Raw genomic sequence first — 16,871 nt, 5'->3', positions numbered from 1 at the left:
CTGTTTTTTTTTATTTATTGTTTCGTGCGTTATAATTCTTCCACTGTTTAAATTTTACTTCAAGCCAATAGATAATGGCCATGTGACATCTTAAGCCATATTGTAACAACATGACCAAAAAGGTCAAAATGAGGTCAGTTGAACTGTATATTTTTCCTGAGCATCGAACAAATGGAAATGTTCAACTTTTTGCAGCCAATAGCCTACCTCAATACCTCATTAAAAGAATAACCTACCGTGAGAATTAGGACAAGCACCACTAAAGAGGCGGAGAAACCCCCTCACCTTAATCTACATCCTTCCTCATAGTCGTTTCATTTCTCTCTGGGTCTCAAAACCGCTATTAAAATCCATCCAGAGGTCAATTAAAAACTAAGAGGCCAACTCCGACCCAGCCTTTCTGATTCCGTACGCCTGAAACATGTCTGGGAACATCACCAACTCGTGCATTGAGGCACTCGGACCGTCCAACCGGTTCCTGGTGTCGGCTGTCGTGTATGGACTGGTTCTGGCCGTGGGTCTTCCGCTCAACGCGGTGTCCATGTGGATCCTCCTGCGCAGTCACGGGCTCCGTTCACCGTGCGCCGTGCTCATGGTGAACCTCGCCGCGTCCGACCTGCTCCTCGCGCTCTCCCTGCCGCTGCGCGTCTACTTTTACGCAACGCTCCAGTGGCCTTTTGGAGTGGGCACGTGCACCGCTGCCATCATGCTGTTTCGCGTCAACATCAGGACGAGCAGTATCTTCATCACTTTAATAAGCGTGGACCGGCTGGTCGCCCTGGTCTTTCCTCTGCGCTCCCGGTCTCTGCGAACCACCGCGTGCGCCTGCAAGTGCTGCGCGGTTGTGTGGATCCTCATCACCATCCTTTGCATCCCGGAGATTATACGTCTTCACAGCAGCCTGAAAAAGTGCACCAACTACACACCGTGCTTCGAGACTCGCCCCAGTTCCTCGCAAATACTGGCGTACGCACAGGCGATATTTATATTAATTCTGCTGGTGGTCAACATCGTCTCCACGGTCGTGGTCATAGTCACGCTGAGGAAGCGTCCCAGCACCGGCGCCGCCAAAGTCAACAACAGAATGAACGTGATACTGATTTTTGTAGTCAACATGTTGGTGTTTATGATATTTTTCCTGCCGTTTACTATACTAATCTTGTTGAAAGACATGCATGATGAACACGGGGAGGTTTTACGAGCGCTCATCTGCCTGGCGAGTGTCAACTGCTGTATGGACCCGGTCATCTACTATTTCTCCCTGGACTCCTTCCGGCAGGACAAGGGGAAAAGACAAACGGATATGGGATACTCTCTCAGCAGGACGACGGAAAGGTCTTGAGTAGCTGGAAATAGTTAGGATATACAGTAGATACTACGGAGACCCTAAGGGGACATGTCATGATGAAAAATAATCAATGCTTTAGCGTTCCCTCGAAAAAGCACTGAATATGTTTTTCTCCCGCGTAATTTTGTTTTCTTCGCAAAAGTTTGGCCTCAGAAAAAAAAATCTGTGCCCTCAGAAATTTGGTAAGAAAGAAAGTAATTATAAAACAATAAATATAGGTGTTCAGAACGTATCTGGACACTTTATGGGTGTCAAACGTGATTAATAGATCTACGGTGTTTAATCTTTCAGAACACCTGTGTGAACTTCAGAACTCATTTCATACACATGAGAGGGTTAAACGGCATTAAAAAAAAAAGATGGTTGGATATTTTGTTTAAATGTCTTATTCAAATGTCCAAATAAGTGGTCTAAATACACCACACGCTTTTAGATCTGTTTGACTAGAATATCGTATTGTTATTTAATAATATTTAATTGCATTATCTTTTAACTGGCTTAGATGTAAAGACTTATCAGTGTCAGTATCACATATGTGGTTTTCAGAATATCTCCAAAAGAGAAAAGTAATATTTTTGTTGATAATGTAGCCTATAAAACATGTTATTAATTGTAGCCTATATTTTTTTTCACAGTGATGACTAGTGAACCACATTGAAGCTAGCCTATGTCTTTTTCCACTTCCCGTGTTGACGTGACAACTCTGTCAATGTAACCTCACCGTTTTTAAAAGTAAAATATGTGGGCCTAGAAAGACTAAAGAGGAACTTCTGTGTGCATCTGTTGGCAAAGCACATCAGCCACAACCACAAAAATGTAGGGTTTTGTCTAAAATGTATATACCATGAAGTCTGAGGTAAGGTGGGGATGCAGATGATCAGACTCAAACTTCAAACTCTGCTTAAATATGATAAATGTACCTGTCATAAAACCTGCATCATTATTGTCTGATCTTAAATATGACAAACACCTGCTTATTTTTGTGATTTTAAAGAACTTCTTCTTAGATTATGTTTTAGGACTTTTGTTTCTTCATCTAAAAAGTCTTAAAAGTGACCTCTATAAACCACAATAATATATTTTAAAAAAATTACGTGTGTGTGTACAGGTGACAGGTAAAAAGTCTTAAAAGTGACCTCTATAAACCACAATAATATATTTTTTAAATAAAATAAACATGAAATCAGATGTTTCTGGGATTTCTCAATCAAGGTGTCTTTGATCATGTGAAATAATTGTTGTCTTTTTATATTAAAAGGCTGTTTATATTAATACCCCTGACATATGTACAGTATATGTTTCAGTGTTTGTTAACATACATTTTAAAATGCAAGTGTCATATTTTCATGTTGAGCTTCCTGTTTTTTTCTCCCCTTGTGCCAAACAACTATACACTAATATACAGTATTATTCGATATGAAATATAAAGAGCAGTAGTGAAAATTGTAAACTATTTTCACTCGTTTTATATTGACTCATGCAAAATAGTGTTTTTGTTGTTTTATAGCTGCCACACACCTAACAATCTTATATAATCCTAATAAACCCATTTGGCGAAAGTCTCAAGCATGACTTAACTGTTAAGAATTTGTTCTATAAACTGTGTTTAGATTGTGTAAACTAACACTGCAGATGTTAAATGCTAAAGCAGAAGGATTGGTAACTATGCTGTGTTTGGAAGTGGTCCTTTGGACTTGGTGGGACATTTCATCAGCTATCCACCTTTTTCCTACGTCCCGTGCACGCAAAGCATCACGGGATGTAGGAAAAAGGTGGGATAAGTTATAGGAGTAACTTCCGTTAAACTGTAAACTGGTAAAATATTCGCTCTATGAGAGTAATAATAAGCATTTTTAAAAACTGGGTACAATGAGATGACATTATTCTACTCACCCTTCAACCATCAAACATTAAAAGGACATTTAAAAGTGTAAAAGCTTTAACAGAGTACTTCAACAGACCATGAATAACCTCAAAAGCTAGATTCTTTCAGCAGCAATATTACTGTAGTAATATATGTCAGTATAGCCTATTATGCAACACATTGCCTTAACCACAATGCTCACTGCATGGAACATTGAGTGATAATATTTCAAAATGCATATACCACACATTCTTCATTTACCTGCTTTAGAAACATTCCTCTAAACACTGCTAATAGGGATTAGAAGTGAAAAGGGGATTTGAAATTATTAGTGTTTGTCTTTTTGAATGGAAGTTCCCCATAGCTGAAGTGCCTAGTCTGCACATAATTCAAAACGCAGTAGACTCGTCAGGAAAAACAATAACTCAAATCATTATGTGATACAAAAGGTCAAATGTCAGAAACACTGTGTTCAAATACCTTAAATATGAGTTATTATATTGCTCTCTGGGTTTTTGTCAGTAATACCTAGTTTACTCACATTTTTTTTTTTTTTTACACGAGGATTCTATTATTTACTCACCTTCATGTTGTTCAAGTAACCTGCCTACTGTTTGAAGAATCTGTTCAAAGCGATTTTCTTACAATAACAGTTCATAGCGCCATAGCGCCAGTTCACACCAAGAACGATAACAGATAACTATATTCACACCAGCGGACAATATTGGTCTGTTTATTAAACGCGTGCTGAAGTTTTGTCCTCTACCGCTATAAAGGTGCAGTATGTGATATTGACAGCTAGTGGTTGAAATGTGTACTGCAGTCCAAATTCAAATATTGAGGAGAGTTGTTTTCCTGCCCCCTTCACCTCAGACTGGACACACATGTCGGTTGTCAGATAGAGGAAACAACTAGAGCGAGTGCAATTAACAATGGAAGGCGAGGAGACTTAAACTTTAAATTGATAAAGGAAGTAATCCAGATGTACTACATTCGCCATGTTGTCATTATCCTGTGACTTTACCAGTGTCAGTTATCGGCCCTGTCCCAAATGGCACCCTAAGCACTCGTGGTCTTCCTACGAGTCCGCACTTTCGTGACGTAATGCCGCTTTGACTGTCGGGACCATAGACAGTAAAAGAAATGGACACAGCGACCCCATTGGATTCAACGGAGAAAAGTGAAGTCAATTAGAAGCACTCACTTCCTGATGGCTGAGCGTACTGCGCAGACTCAAACTGAGCTTGACGACGTAGATGTGACGTGAGCAACCCGTCTGTCTTCTAGTAACTTTGCCAAGAGAAATCTGAATCATTCCCTTCCGAAACTTGTAGAGACGGAGAGTGTGAGTAGGAGGTGTCCATGAGCTAGGAGCAGGAGTAACTTTTGCTAAGTATTCTGATTAATTATTTTGTCATTTTGCCTCCACGCCCCCCCGATTGCCCGTGAGCTTCTCTTCCTGTCCATACGGTAATCTCTCTACTGTGCGACAGAGAGTCGCGTGGTTATGACGCAATCGTTAGCCTATTTTTACAAAAACTGCTTCTACGGGGCCATAACGTAAGATACAAGGTAATGGAGCCTTTTATACATTTTCGTGTTTCTTTAGAAATAAATAATGGACAAATTAAGTCTTTAAACGCCTCAGATGTAAAGTTATTCGCTGTCAAAGTGACGCCAAAATGAATGGGAGTCAATGGATTGCTAACAGCAAGTGATGGTCTGCTAATCAATGGCGGCCCCCGGGGAAGCTTCAGTTTCCGGCTGATAGATTACCCCCCTGGTCGGGACGAAGTCTGCTGCGGAGGCCGAAAGTGCATATGAAGTGTGCCATTTGGGACAGGGCCATTGTCGCTTCACGTCCATTCACAAATCCTTTCCTGTGGCCTCATGGGATAGTAAAGTGCCCATTGAATCATTCGTGAGCACGCTCAGAATCTCGCCGGAAGTAGTTGGTCATCCGGGTACTTTTTGTCACATACTGTTTTTCGCCTACTATATAGTAGGGAAGCATGCGATTTTGGATGCACCTTTGATTAGTTGTGAGGTTGGGGTTAGGCAACCAGCTAGCGGCCTCAAAGAGAGGAATAATTTGGCAAGGAGTTAAATTCGGCACAACACTGGGAGTCTCCCGCATATTGATGTCGCTCACAAATTTTTTCCCATAAATCGAGCAAGCGAGAGAGAAACCCTGTTTCCTCCCAGTATTAAGATACATTTTTTAAGATACATGATCCGCCATGTCGCATTACCGTTACACCTGGTATTATCACGCGTTTCAAATGCGTCTCCTGTTACCATTTGCATTCGGATTATGCGGAGACCCCCGCCTTTTTATTTCGTCACACTTTACTACATCACTTTCACTTTTCACATTTTACTATTGAATGAACAAACCCGTTTGAGGCGGCTTAAGTGAATGTGTATAATATAATGTGGTACATCCAAAATCGCATACTTCCTTATAAAGTAGGCGAAAAACAGTATGTGACAAAAGAAGTATGTCTGAATTCACAGTACTCATAAAAGAGTAGACAAAAAATACCTGGATGACCTACTACTTCCGGTGAGATTCTGAAGTGTGCATATGATGAGCACTTTACTATCCCATGAGGCCACACGAGAGGGTTTGTGAATTGGCAGTGAAGCGACAGTAACTGACGCTGGTAGGTCACATGGTAATAACAGCATGGCGGATGTAGTACGTCCAGATTACATTCATACACATTCATACTAAATAGAACATACTTTTTGAGCAGTTGTATAAACTAAAAATAAATACCTACTCAAGAGAGGATGCAATTTTAATTGCAATTTTAAAAATAATATAAATATAGCAATATTATATTATAATATGTATATACAGTATATGGAGGGGTGAGAATCAGAGGGGCGTAAGTGACATTGTGGGTGAAATGGAGATGTATATCTCAGATGAAAGCTCTTGATGAGCTCTTTCTACTGCCAAAAGGGCACAAGTGAATTCTTAAACAATTTGGAGTTATTTATTAGAAGCCAAAAGACTTAACACTGAACATACTAAGCCAGTTAGTGCCAAAAGGGCGTAACTGCAACTGCTTTTGGTACTGAGAAATGTATTGTGGGAAAAGCCTGTGAATAGCACAGGAGTCAAAACGGCTGACACGACATGTACAGTAAGCCTGTTAGGTCATGTGCAAGTGCACTAACCTCCCAACCCCCACCCCCAAATCATTCTTGTCGGTTATTGGCTGGAACACTGTTTGTTATGTCTCATGGTCCAGGCTGGGCCAGTTTGTTTTTTGTTGCCATTTGTGGAGCCTGGGCTGTCTACAGAGATCGCGTTTTTTTACAGTGTGTTCAGGGGACAGGCAGCTAGCGGATAGTGAGGAGATGTTTGCTGCATGTGACAAAAAAATGTTTCAGCCTAAAAGAAACGTGTGATCGCTTAGAGCACCTTTAAATTAAATAATTTGATGTAAGGACATTTTATGTGATATTTTATTATATCACAATAGATTGTCATTTCTTTTAAACTCAGTAATGTAATGCTTTGTTCATATTGTCATCAGATGAGCTCATGTTTTCATATATGAAATGGAATGAAATATGGGTGCCAAAATGGCTCATGTGACTTTTTAAATTTTTTTAATGTAGATAATTTTAAAACAGTGTTCAATAAGTATACTGTCATCCATGTGTCTACACATTTTTATTATATAAGATTGAAAACAATACACAAACTCAGATCAATCTATATGGTAATTTTTTGTTTTGGCCAGCGCTATACGCTTGCTAGGCACAGTTTTTCCTTGAGGAAGTTTTGTGTTTGGTGAGCTAATAAAATATTAAAACTAAGTCAAATCAATATTTTGTGTACAGTTATTTAATTATGCCATCCAGTATCGTGGACTCGCTCTCACTCATTTCATACAAACGCAGCTGCTGCCATTTTGCGGCGATTGTTTTGTACACTGTTATGGATTATAAGATAATAAACAGGTACGATTTTAAAAACAGTTTCATCTCAAATCAATATCTCTTATCCCCATAATTATTTATTATTTAAGTGGTATGACTGTACCGTATCTATTAAAAGTCTGTCTAGTTTGAACTTGCTTGCTAGCAACTGCTCTCTCTGCGGAAGCATTTAGTTTAGAGCTAATAAAATATCAATATTTCATGCCTAATTATTTCATGTCTAGATCAATATTTCATGTCTAATTATTTACTTATGTGGCAAGTAGCCGCTCGGCTTAGCGTTGGGGTCCTGATCACCCTGTCTGGGTTTATTCTGAGATAATAATAAACCGGTTGGATGTACATAATCCCTTACATACAGTACTGTATATAATATGTTATATTATATAATATGTAACAGTTAGTTATCTTCCTTGGTGTGAATGGGCCTTTAAGCTCCAAAACCAGTCAAATTTTGCTAATACATTACTATTCATTAATACATTATTCTTATGAGCCAGTTATTTTTAATAAAAGTTGATCCAATTCACAAATCAATGATTTGTTTACAAAGTTAACGGATTCAGTTCTGGAATCAACCCACTGACTCGCAGTGTTTCTCAAGTTAACATTGAACATAATAACCTTAATGATTTAAATTTGTTCTTCCCACAAATCTATCACGTGACTCAGGGCATCATATTAACTATTTTTAAGGTGCCTTTTGTCATTTTGGAACTTTTCAGATATGGTTAATATTAGCTATCATTGCATTCTTGTTCCACAGAAAGTCAGATGTGTTTGAAACAACATGGTGAGAAAATGAAGAAAGAATGTTTGCTTTTGATTTAACTATTCATGTGTTGTCAAACTAGAAATGATCCACTACATATGACATATGATGTGACAAACTTACAGTCCTGTAACCTCTTACTGAACCGAGAGGGGAAAGATTGGCATATGTAGATCACTGATAAATGTTTGAGAGGAAGTTTATCTTTCAAAATGATCTTTTGCAAGGGCGCACGATGATGCAAGATCATTTCCAAGGCGTGCAAAAGAACAATGGTTTACAGTGGCAGAAAGCTCACACATGTATTTCATTTCCTCTTTCTTACAATTTTTCAAAGATTCCCTGCTGTTTTCACATCAAAATGGTCTACAGTATGTGTTCTGCAAGCTGTTTGGTCACCAGGATATCTTTATAGTGCCTGAAGAAGTTGTGAAACAAGCAGTTATGCAACATAAACAATTTCTGCAATTGTGAAATGCGCTCGCCCATGCTGTCGGTGTTTTGTAACAGAAAGATGCTCAATGACTTAGGTAGGTCTTATTGGTTTATTTACATGTTTGATTCACCTAACTAAACCAGTTTTTTTGAAGTTCAACACACACATAAACACGAAGAGCTTTTGAGATTGTATACATTAGTCCAGGGCATGAATCTGGCCTAAGGCTTCACTCATATGATAAGAAAATACTCAAACAATGCACATGTTCTCTTCAAAAGCATGCAGAGAGAGAAAGGAAATGAAGAAGTGGCACAGGAAGCGCGTTGTAGAAGCACTAAAGTGGCATACGGCGAGTACTGGATTTTGAGATACGTAGTAAACGAACACATGTGATAAATGTAATGATGGTTGTGATTTTTCATCAGGCGCTATAACTGGCACTAGGATCAGTTAGGATATCCATGAGTAGTGATGCACCGAAAGAAAAGAATACACAACACAAGGCAAGACAGTTTTGCTAGAGAAGTTAATTTACCTTTACATATGTGTACGGCGATTTGTCTTGACGTTTATTATACAAGAAGTTGAGCAAAATAGCCTATAATAATGTGCCTTTAACCAAGACTGTGTTCGATAAGTTTTAAAGTACAACTAGAAAACATGAAAAGTGAATTTGCCATTTTTACCACAATATGCTTCGACTTCAGTGAGTTTTTTGTGCTCATCAATCATACAGAAATCTGTAAATGAGATATCTTTCCATTTACATATGATCTAACCTCACTTACACTGAACAAAAATGGATTTCTAGTGTCTAGTTTTCCAGTACAAATATCTAAACATTCTTAAATCAAGATACATTTACATAAGAAGCGAAATGACCTAAGATATTAAGTCTTGCTTTCTGAAAAATTGACCAAAATGATGCAAGTTTGTTTAGAATAAGAAAAATATCTGTCAATGGGGTCAGAAAAATAACCTTAACTCAAAAGGAAAACAATATTATTTTTCTTACCCCAATCACATATTCGTTCTTGTTTTATGCATTAACTCGCTTAATTTCGAAGAATTTTTTTTTCAAGTAAATGCATTGATTTTGATATAAGATTTTTGTTGTTGTTGTTGTTGTTGTTGATATTTTTGATGGAAAACAAGAAAAAAATACTAAGGACATGTTTTTTTTGCTTTAAGATTTTTTTACATTAAGCTACATTAAAGATCGGATGTTAGAGTAATGCTTTCTGTGAACATTTTTGGCCAGTTTTCTCATCATTGTATGGCATTTTGGCCAAAATTTCGATGCACCCCTATTCATGACTGAGAAGTATAGATCTAAAAACACGCAAATATATAAGAGCAAAGAGCAGTTTGATGGAGCACAAAACAGCCAGTCACACGCAGGTGCAAGCATGCAGGCATTGTGCAGCTTAATGCCCATGTAATCTTCTCATTTTAAGACTTCAGATGCTACTGTTACATTTTTAAATGCATCAAGTTGAAAATGCTCATTATTGCGAATATGCAGAAACATACTGTTCAGATAACTTCAAGGGAACATTTGTAATGATACACATTACTAGAGAGAAGTACAAAAAGAGAGAGCGAAATGGGATTTAAAGACATGAGGGATCAGAGGTAAAGAGGGTGATTTTCAAAGGGGTGTGGCTACCGAGAACAACGGATGTGATCTCATCAGAAATGGGCGGGGCAATGAAGCAAACAGCCTATGGCGTCTCACAAATCACTGTCTCCACCACGAAAGTGTTCTCGAAGTGGCGGATTCGGTGACAGTTCTGCGCATCACGCTTGGTGATACCTAATGGGAAGAATACGAAAATGATGTTAACAAAACAAAAAATAGTTACGAGTTACTTGCATTAAAGTCCCCCTGTGGTGAAAATCAAGCTTTAATTGTTGTTTATATGCCTATGTGGTGTTTTTATTATGCTTGAAGACAAACTATGTGCAAATTTTTCTCCTTAAAACTGTGAACCAAAGACATGGTTTGAAATCGATAACCAAAATCGATAATCAATCAAGTCAACATGTGATCGTCAACGAGTGGATCTCTGAGCTGGTGTGAGTGAGTGGAGGCGGGGCTAATTTGCATATTCATATAACCGCATATACTAAATGAGGCAAGGGTGTAGAGTTACATTCAAGCCATTTTTAAGGCATGAAGAATTTTTTTTTTCAAGGAAAAAACTTTTCAATATGTCATTTTGGTGATCAAAGATGAGTTTTAAGGGATACAATTACAGACTACAGGGGGGCTTTAAGAAATATTTTACATACTTACACTATTATTTATTTAGCATAATGATTAGTATCCCAGCTAACAAAAATATGTTCTAAGAACATTTTGCTAATGTTCCTATTAAAGGAAGAGTTCACCCAAAAATTCTGGCATCATTTACTCATCCTCAAGTTGTTCCAAACCTGTATGGATTTCTTTCTTCTGCTGAACACAAAAGAATATATTTTTGAAGAATTTCGGTAACAAATCAGTTGATGGACTGCCTTGACTTTCATTGTATGAAAAACAAATACTATAGAAGTCAATAGGGCCCATCAAATTATTGGTTACCGGCATTCTTCAAAATATCTTGCATGCAAATGTTTAGGGAACATTTCATTTTTATCATTTTACACAAATTATGGGAATGTTACTTATGAATGTTCTCTGGATGTTCTGAAAACGTTAGACGACCATTTCGTTTAAAAAAGTTTCATGAACGATATAAATAACGTTTCTGTGCTAATGTTTTGAGAACATCATTGAAGACCAGATAACTGTCTGTTACTGAAGGTGTCAAATAAGTTGACCGAACGTTCTATTGACGATACTGGGAGAATGTGTGCTTGTAATTTTAAGAGAACCTTGACAGAATGTTAGCCAAAGTTGTGAGACATTCCCTGTGTACAAGAACTGTATAAACACATAAGCTATTTAAGCATATAAGCTATATAATAACATAAAATTCAAAATATGGTATACAGAAGAAACACAATATAAAATATTCATGGATCATAATAGCTTGATCTGTTCTAGCGCAGATGGCCTGCTTCCATGAAATCGTCCCAGTTTCCCCAAAGTTTGTGGTTGTCATGAATATTATCATATTATATTATCACAAAAAAGCCTTGGATCTTCAGGAACCAGGGAGAAATAGATTGCTTAATACAGGAAGCCATACCGTGGGTGTTACTTAATTGTTCCGCTAATTAGCTGCAATGAGCTATTAAGCTGGACGTCAATCAGATTTGCATGGCAGCTGTGAAGCCACACCAGAGCACAGTTTCCTCCCACCAAGAAGATGAAGAATTAGTTAGGCAGTAAGTTGGCATTGCCAAATTGGACTCGTAGCTCAGGATTGGCAAATTGATTATTTAGATGAAAGATTTATACCTCAGTTTTAACAATGACGATATTTGATATTTCATTTTTGGGTGAACTATACCTTTAAATATGATGTAAAATCAAAATGTATATTATTTCAGTTGAATAATATGATTCTCTCTAGATGTCAACATTGACTAAACCGTACCAGTCGACCACTACTATAAACAAAAGACAAACTTACGACGGCGTGAGTTGCGGCGACGGAGCCTGTACGTATCTTTACCGTTACACAGACGGTAAATAAAGCGGCCGAGCTGATGCATATTATTAACACGTCCAGCCACGACCATCTCTTCCTGGACAATGTATGTCTGGGGGAGGTAAGTCCCCTTCTACAAAAAGATAGAAAGGCAACATCAAGTAGATATAATTCGCATTTCAAAACTGCCATTACACACAAACAATACAAGTACCTTGACGTTGATGAGCAGTTCCCAGAGGTTACGTGGGGGCATTACCACACTGGTGTTGAGCTCGATGACATAACACTTGTCTAAGGCAATGTCATGGTAGGCCGTCAGACCCTAAAAAACCCAAACACATTCACATAATTCAGATAAAACTCAAGTCAAGTCATCTTTATTTATATAGCACTTTATACAATACAGATTGCTTCAATAAACAGGAAAATAATGATTCAGTGATGCAAACAGAGTTCAGTTCTGCTGTAAAACAGCTCTAAAAAGACAATAGTAAACAATAATGTGAAAACGTGCTCTGGAAATGCATAATGGAAACTAAGTCATGTGTGACTGTGAGCTGTTACCCTGTGGAAATCATGAATGATATCAGCAGGGTCTGTGTTGCTGAAGTCGGGCACAGGCACGCTGATTTGCTCATAGTTTTCCTTCAGGTAGATCCCCACGTTCTCCTCCAGCTCTTGAGAGCCTCGCAGGGGAGCCGCCACCGAGTCCTCGTACACAACACGGCAGTGGAACCGACTCTGATCCGGAACCTGAATCGCCATCATTTCAAATACATGATTTAAAGTTATATTCTAATACTGTTTTGTTCTTACCATCTTATCACTGACTGTTATCGTTTAACACAAGAACATAAGACAATAGTATTTCTATTAGGGATGCACTGATAGGACTTTTTTTGGTCGATACCGATTTTAACAAACAACTATTGGCTGTTACCGATACTTGTCACTTTCTCTCTTATTTGAACTCTTTTCATTAAAATAGATTAGTGTTTTGATCATGTTTTAAATTACCAAAGTCCAAAAACGCATGCATTAAGGTATACTAGCTAGTTTATTGCTGCATCATCAAATAATTTCTATTGAACATGGATCAGATCCATTTAACATTCAACAGGCCAACATAAATACATAAATACAAAGATGCATTATGAAATAAACAGTGCTTTTTCAGGTAGGTCTAAATAGTTTTAAGGTACAAAAATAATCAAATGTAAAATATATTCTTCATTGTATAAATTAAATATACATGAATCCTTATTTAAGTTACAAAAGTTATTTAGTCAAGAGTAGTGAGCAAATGTTTGTCTTTTGTTGTTTGGTTAACATTAAAACACAGACAGCATCAGGAATATCAGACTGCTGTCACTTTAAGAGCTGCACGGATCTAATATACTGGTACACAAGAGTTTTATTTCTAAACTGTTTATGATAATTTAAGACATAACTGACAATGTTTACAAGGACACTCGGCAAGATGGGCGTTTTGATATAATTTTATGTGAATTAAACTATTCTCTTTCTTGTCCTCTTGGGCTTTAATATTTAAATTTGCAAGGCTGATAAACTTTCGTGAAGATGGAGCGCTGTCCTGATCAGGAAAGTTCAGTATTTCACGCTGGAGCTGGGCAGTCCTTATTGTCAAGCCCTGCTGTATTTTGTACATATTTCATTTTGTTTTAACAAGTATTTAATTATTTTAAATCCACAAATCGATCTTTACTACGCACCACTTTTAGCGGGTGTGCACATTGTGTATAACTCTTATATATAAATTATTTTGTAAATCATAATTATGACGTAAAAAGTCGAAACTATGACATACTTAGTCATGTTTATGAAATGAAATGTCAAAATTATGACTTAAAAAGCCTGACGGCACTTTTTGCTGTATGTATAACTCCGTGCACCAGTTTACGCGTTCCAGGAAAGCTGATAAGTCCATCGATATCTTTACACCAGTAGGTGGCACCAAACTGTATTTTATGAGTTAGTCATCGAGCCATTCGTTCAACTGATTCTTTCACAACATTGATTCATTCAGGAATGAATCGTGACTGTCTTTGAAACATTGGAGGTGTGTACGACTCGAAGCGGTGCTCCGATTGGTGTATGACATCAAAGTACCGTGAGAGCGATTCGAAAGCATACAGAAACGTCTGCTCTTTAATCGATCTCGCTGTACTTTGATGTCGTAGACCAACTGGTCTGCTCAGCACTGCTTCAAGTCAAACACACCTAATAACACCAGAACATAAAACAGAATGTGCCGCTTATCATCTAATCATCTACTAATTATTTCGAGTTTTATGCCACTCGTATAATTGTGTGCTACCTGGGGAATGATGTAGTAACGGTAGATATATATTGAAGCATATATCAAACTGCAGGTGAAGACAATCAGTGCAGTTGTCAGACAGCAAAGTCCACTCAGAGAGGAGCGTTTCCGTCCGACAGGCAAAACCAGCTCCTCTTCCACCTGCAAACACACACATTTTTATAACATTTTGTTTTTTATTTCCCTTAAAGCTACACTGTGTAGGATTTTCTCCCATCTAGCGGTGAAATTGTATATGACTACCAACTGAATATTACTTTCTAGCCCCTCCCATTCCGAGGGCGTTTTAACTCCTACGGTGGCCGTATTATTTCAAACCTGCCGGCAGTCGCGAGTAATCTCCCCCTCGCATTCGTCACGGTGCCACTGAGTGTCAAAACGCGAAAGGCGAAGCTTGAATTTCCAGGTATGTCCCTCTTTGTCTAATGTATTTTCAAGATGGAGGCGCAACATGGCTTCCGCCATTCGAGCGACTCGCTCGTATGTATTCTAAATTGCAGATTATACACTTACGAGAATACTTAATTAGCTGTGATTAGTGATTACACATTAATGAGAATGTATAATTTTGAAAGAACAAAGTGTTTTTTGCTAAAATCAACTTAAAATATTACACAGTGTAGCTTTAAATAAAGCATATTATAATAATACCCACAAAGTAGCTCATTTCAGGTTGTAGCCTACTACTACAATCTGAGGACATTTGGGCCTCATCAAGATGGCAAGACCCAATCACACACTGCAGGAATAAATTCATCATGTCCTCAAAATACTGTGCCACTTTCAATGCGATCACCCACACGCTGAGAGACGTGCTACAATCGGCACTACATTCACTTGTATCATGTGCAGACAAGAATGGATTATTCAGTGCTCTCTCGTACTACGGAAGGAAATTATTAGATGTGTGATGCCAATAGGCAATGACTAATAACGCCCCCAGTCTTGCAACCCATCTGCCAAACTGCACGGCACATGACCTGAGCTGGCCTCATTCTTAACTTACACACGCATGCATGGTTTATTATCATGATGGAGACTGTCTTTTGACTAATAGGCCTATTGTTTTTATATTAAATATTTGAAACACACCAACACAATACAATACAATACACCATACAATCTCTTTTTAAAATAAAAAAACATTTTTTTTTTCGGAGAACTTTCCCTGTTAGCTGGGAGTTCGATTACTGTTTCATGAATACTGCATATTCATATTTGACATGTTTTCTGTATAGTAGGCAAGTATGTGTTTTCTGACTAGGGGAATCATTAGAGACAGACTATATTTAGTGGCTCAGAAATGACATCATCTTTAAATTGTTTTCATCATGGGGAGGTCATTTGGCCTATAAAGACAGCGAACACATACATGCACCCCTTTTAGTAAAGGAGCGATATTAAACAGCTTAAGCTCTCCAAAGTCATTTCTCCTCACCGTAGCCATCTGCCATTTTGTCTCTGTTGGATTTGTGTGTGTGTGTGTGTGTGTGTGTGTTGCATAGACACATAAACCTGCACTGCACTATGTCAAATTTCAGTCCCTGCCATTATAAGCTCTTAAGAATAAGGCCTTAACCTCTGACAATAACAACCCATATATTACAGGTAATATCTTTTAAAATGCAGGGCAAAATGTTTTAAGCTATTTTATATTAATTTGATCAAGATGTTACCATCACTTGGTTAAATTATCAAAGAAGATCAATTATCACAATACATCACAATAATGCACACATATTGAGTGCACAAGGATATAAAGTGCACATTTTATGGCAGAGATGGATATGATGAATGTTGCATGATGTGATGTTATTGGTGCAGGTGCTGCAGCATCCATGTCCTCTTGTTATGAAACCAAAGGGCAACAATATTTATATGCAAAACAGCTAAAATATATACACGCGTGTTGATAGATCATTATGAATAGATCATTTTGCTCCACCAAATGACGTGACTGGTGGTTTATCGGGGTTGCTCTTTTCTTTTCCGGCTTTTGGTTACTTTGAACCGCTGTGTTGTCCATGACATTTCGGATGATGCACACAAAAAGCGAAACTTACGTGTGGATGTGGTATAAATATTTGAGTTTTATCTCCATCTCCCTCCTCTTTCTCGGCTTTTTGTCCTGTGATGGGCTGAAAGCTGATCTTCACCATGTTGAAAGGAGAAAATAACGCTGTTTTTAGCGTGCACGCAGATCCTTTATCCCCTGGCTTTGTGACACAATACTTGCCGTTTGTTTAATAGACCGGAAGAATCTATTATAATTTATTTATATATTTCTCTCTCTCTATATAAAAAATCGTTCTTAAAGTCACAGTGCTAGCGACACTGGTGATGATGCGCGCGACCCAGGAGCAGCAAGCGCGCGCACGTTTTGTATCATCTGTGTACGATTTATATATATATAGTCTTATCTGTGTACGATTTATATATATATATATATATATATATATATATATATATATATATATATATATATATATATATATATATAGTTTTATCTATCTATCTGATGGTAATAGCATATATGCCATAC

At 37.8% G+C, this 16,871-nt stretch overlaps 2 protein-coding genes across 2 annotated transcripts; one reads left to right on the top strand and one right to left on the bottom strand.

Moving 5' to 3' along the window:
- Nucleotides 1-26: 26 nt before the first annotated feature.
- On the top strand, nt 27-2,633 carry lpar5b (lysophosphatidic acid receptor 5b). The gene has a single exon (XM_084126747.1). It carries the CDS (start codon nt 422-424, stop codon nt 1,340-1,342), a length of 921 nt encoding a protein of 306 aa, XP_083982873.1. The 5' UTR covers nt 27-421; the 3' UTR covers nt 1,343-2,633.
- A 5,842-nt stretch (nt 2,634-8,475) lies between these two features.
- On the bottom strand, nt 8,476-16,699 carry itm2ca (integral membrane protein 2Ca). Its single transcript, XM_084126748.1, has 6 exons — nt 16,393-16,699; nt 14,327-14,470; nt 12,553-12,741; nt 12,200-12,310; nt 11,968-12,118; nt 8,476-10,199 (listed from the first exon to the last, which is right to left on the bottom strand). The coding sequence occupies exons 1-6, from the start codon at nt 16,486-16,488 to the stop codon at nt 10,108-10,110; spliced, it is 783 nt and encodes a 260-aa protein (XP_083982874.1). The 5' UTR covers nt 16,489-16,699; the 3' UTR covers nt 8,476-10,107.
- Nucleotides 16,700-16,871: the final 172 nt, after the last annotated feature.

The sequence above is a fragment of the Abramis brama genome, assembly GCF_963993115.1.
Source record: "Abramis brama genome assembly, chromosome: 10".
In the NCBI taxonomy this organism is placed as follows: Eukaryota; Metazoa; Chordata; class Actinopteri; order Cypriniformes; family Leuciscidae; genus Abramis; species Abramis brama.
The sequence above is the reverse complement of the archived record's forward strand: the minus strand, read 5'-3'. Positions and strand labels throughout refer to the sequence as shown.

What these genes read in the sequence shown, in the direction of transcription:
- lpar5b (XM_084126747.1), top strand. Translation starts at nt 422, where the DNA reads ATGTCTGGGAACATCACCAACTCGTGCATTGAGGCACTCGGACCGTCC.
- itm2ca (XM_084126748.1), bottom strand. Translation starts at nt 16,488, where the DNA reads ATGGTGAAGATCAGCTTTCAGCCCATCACAGGACAAAAAGCCGAGAAA. An exon ending in AACTGCTCATCAACGTCAAG is followed by an intron (nt 12,119 to 12,199) that starts GTACTTGTATTG and finishes ATCTTTTTGTAG; the next exon opens with AAGGGGACTTACCTCCCCCA. An exon ending in TCGCCGCAACTCACGCCGTC is followed by an intron (nt 10,200 to 11,967) that starts GTAAGTTTGTCT and finishes TCTTCCCATTAG; the next exon opens with GTATCACCAAGCGTGATGCG.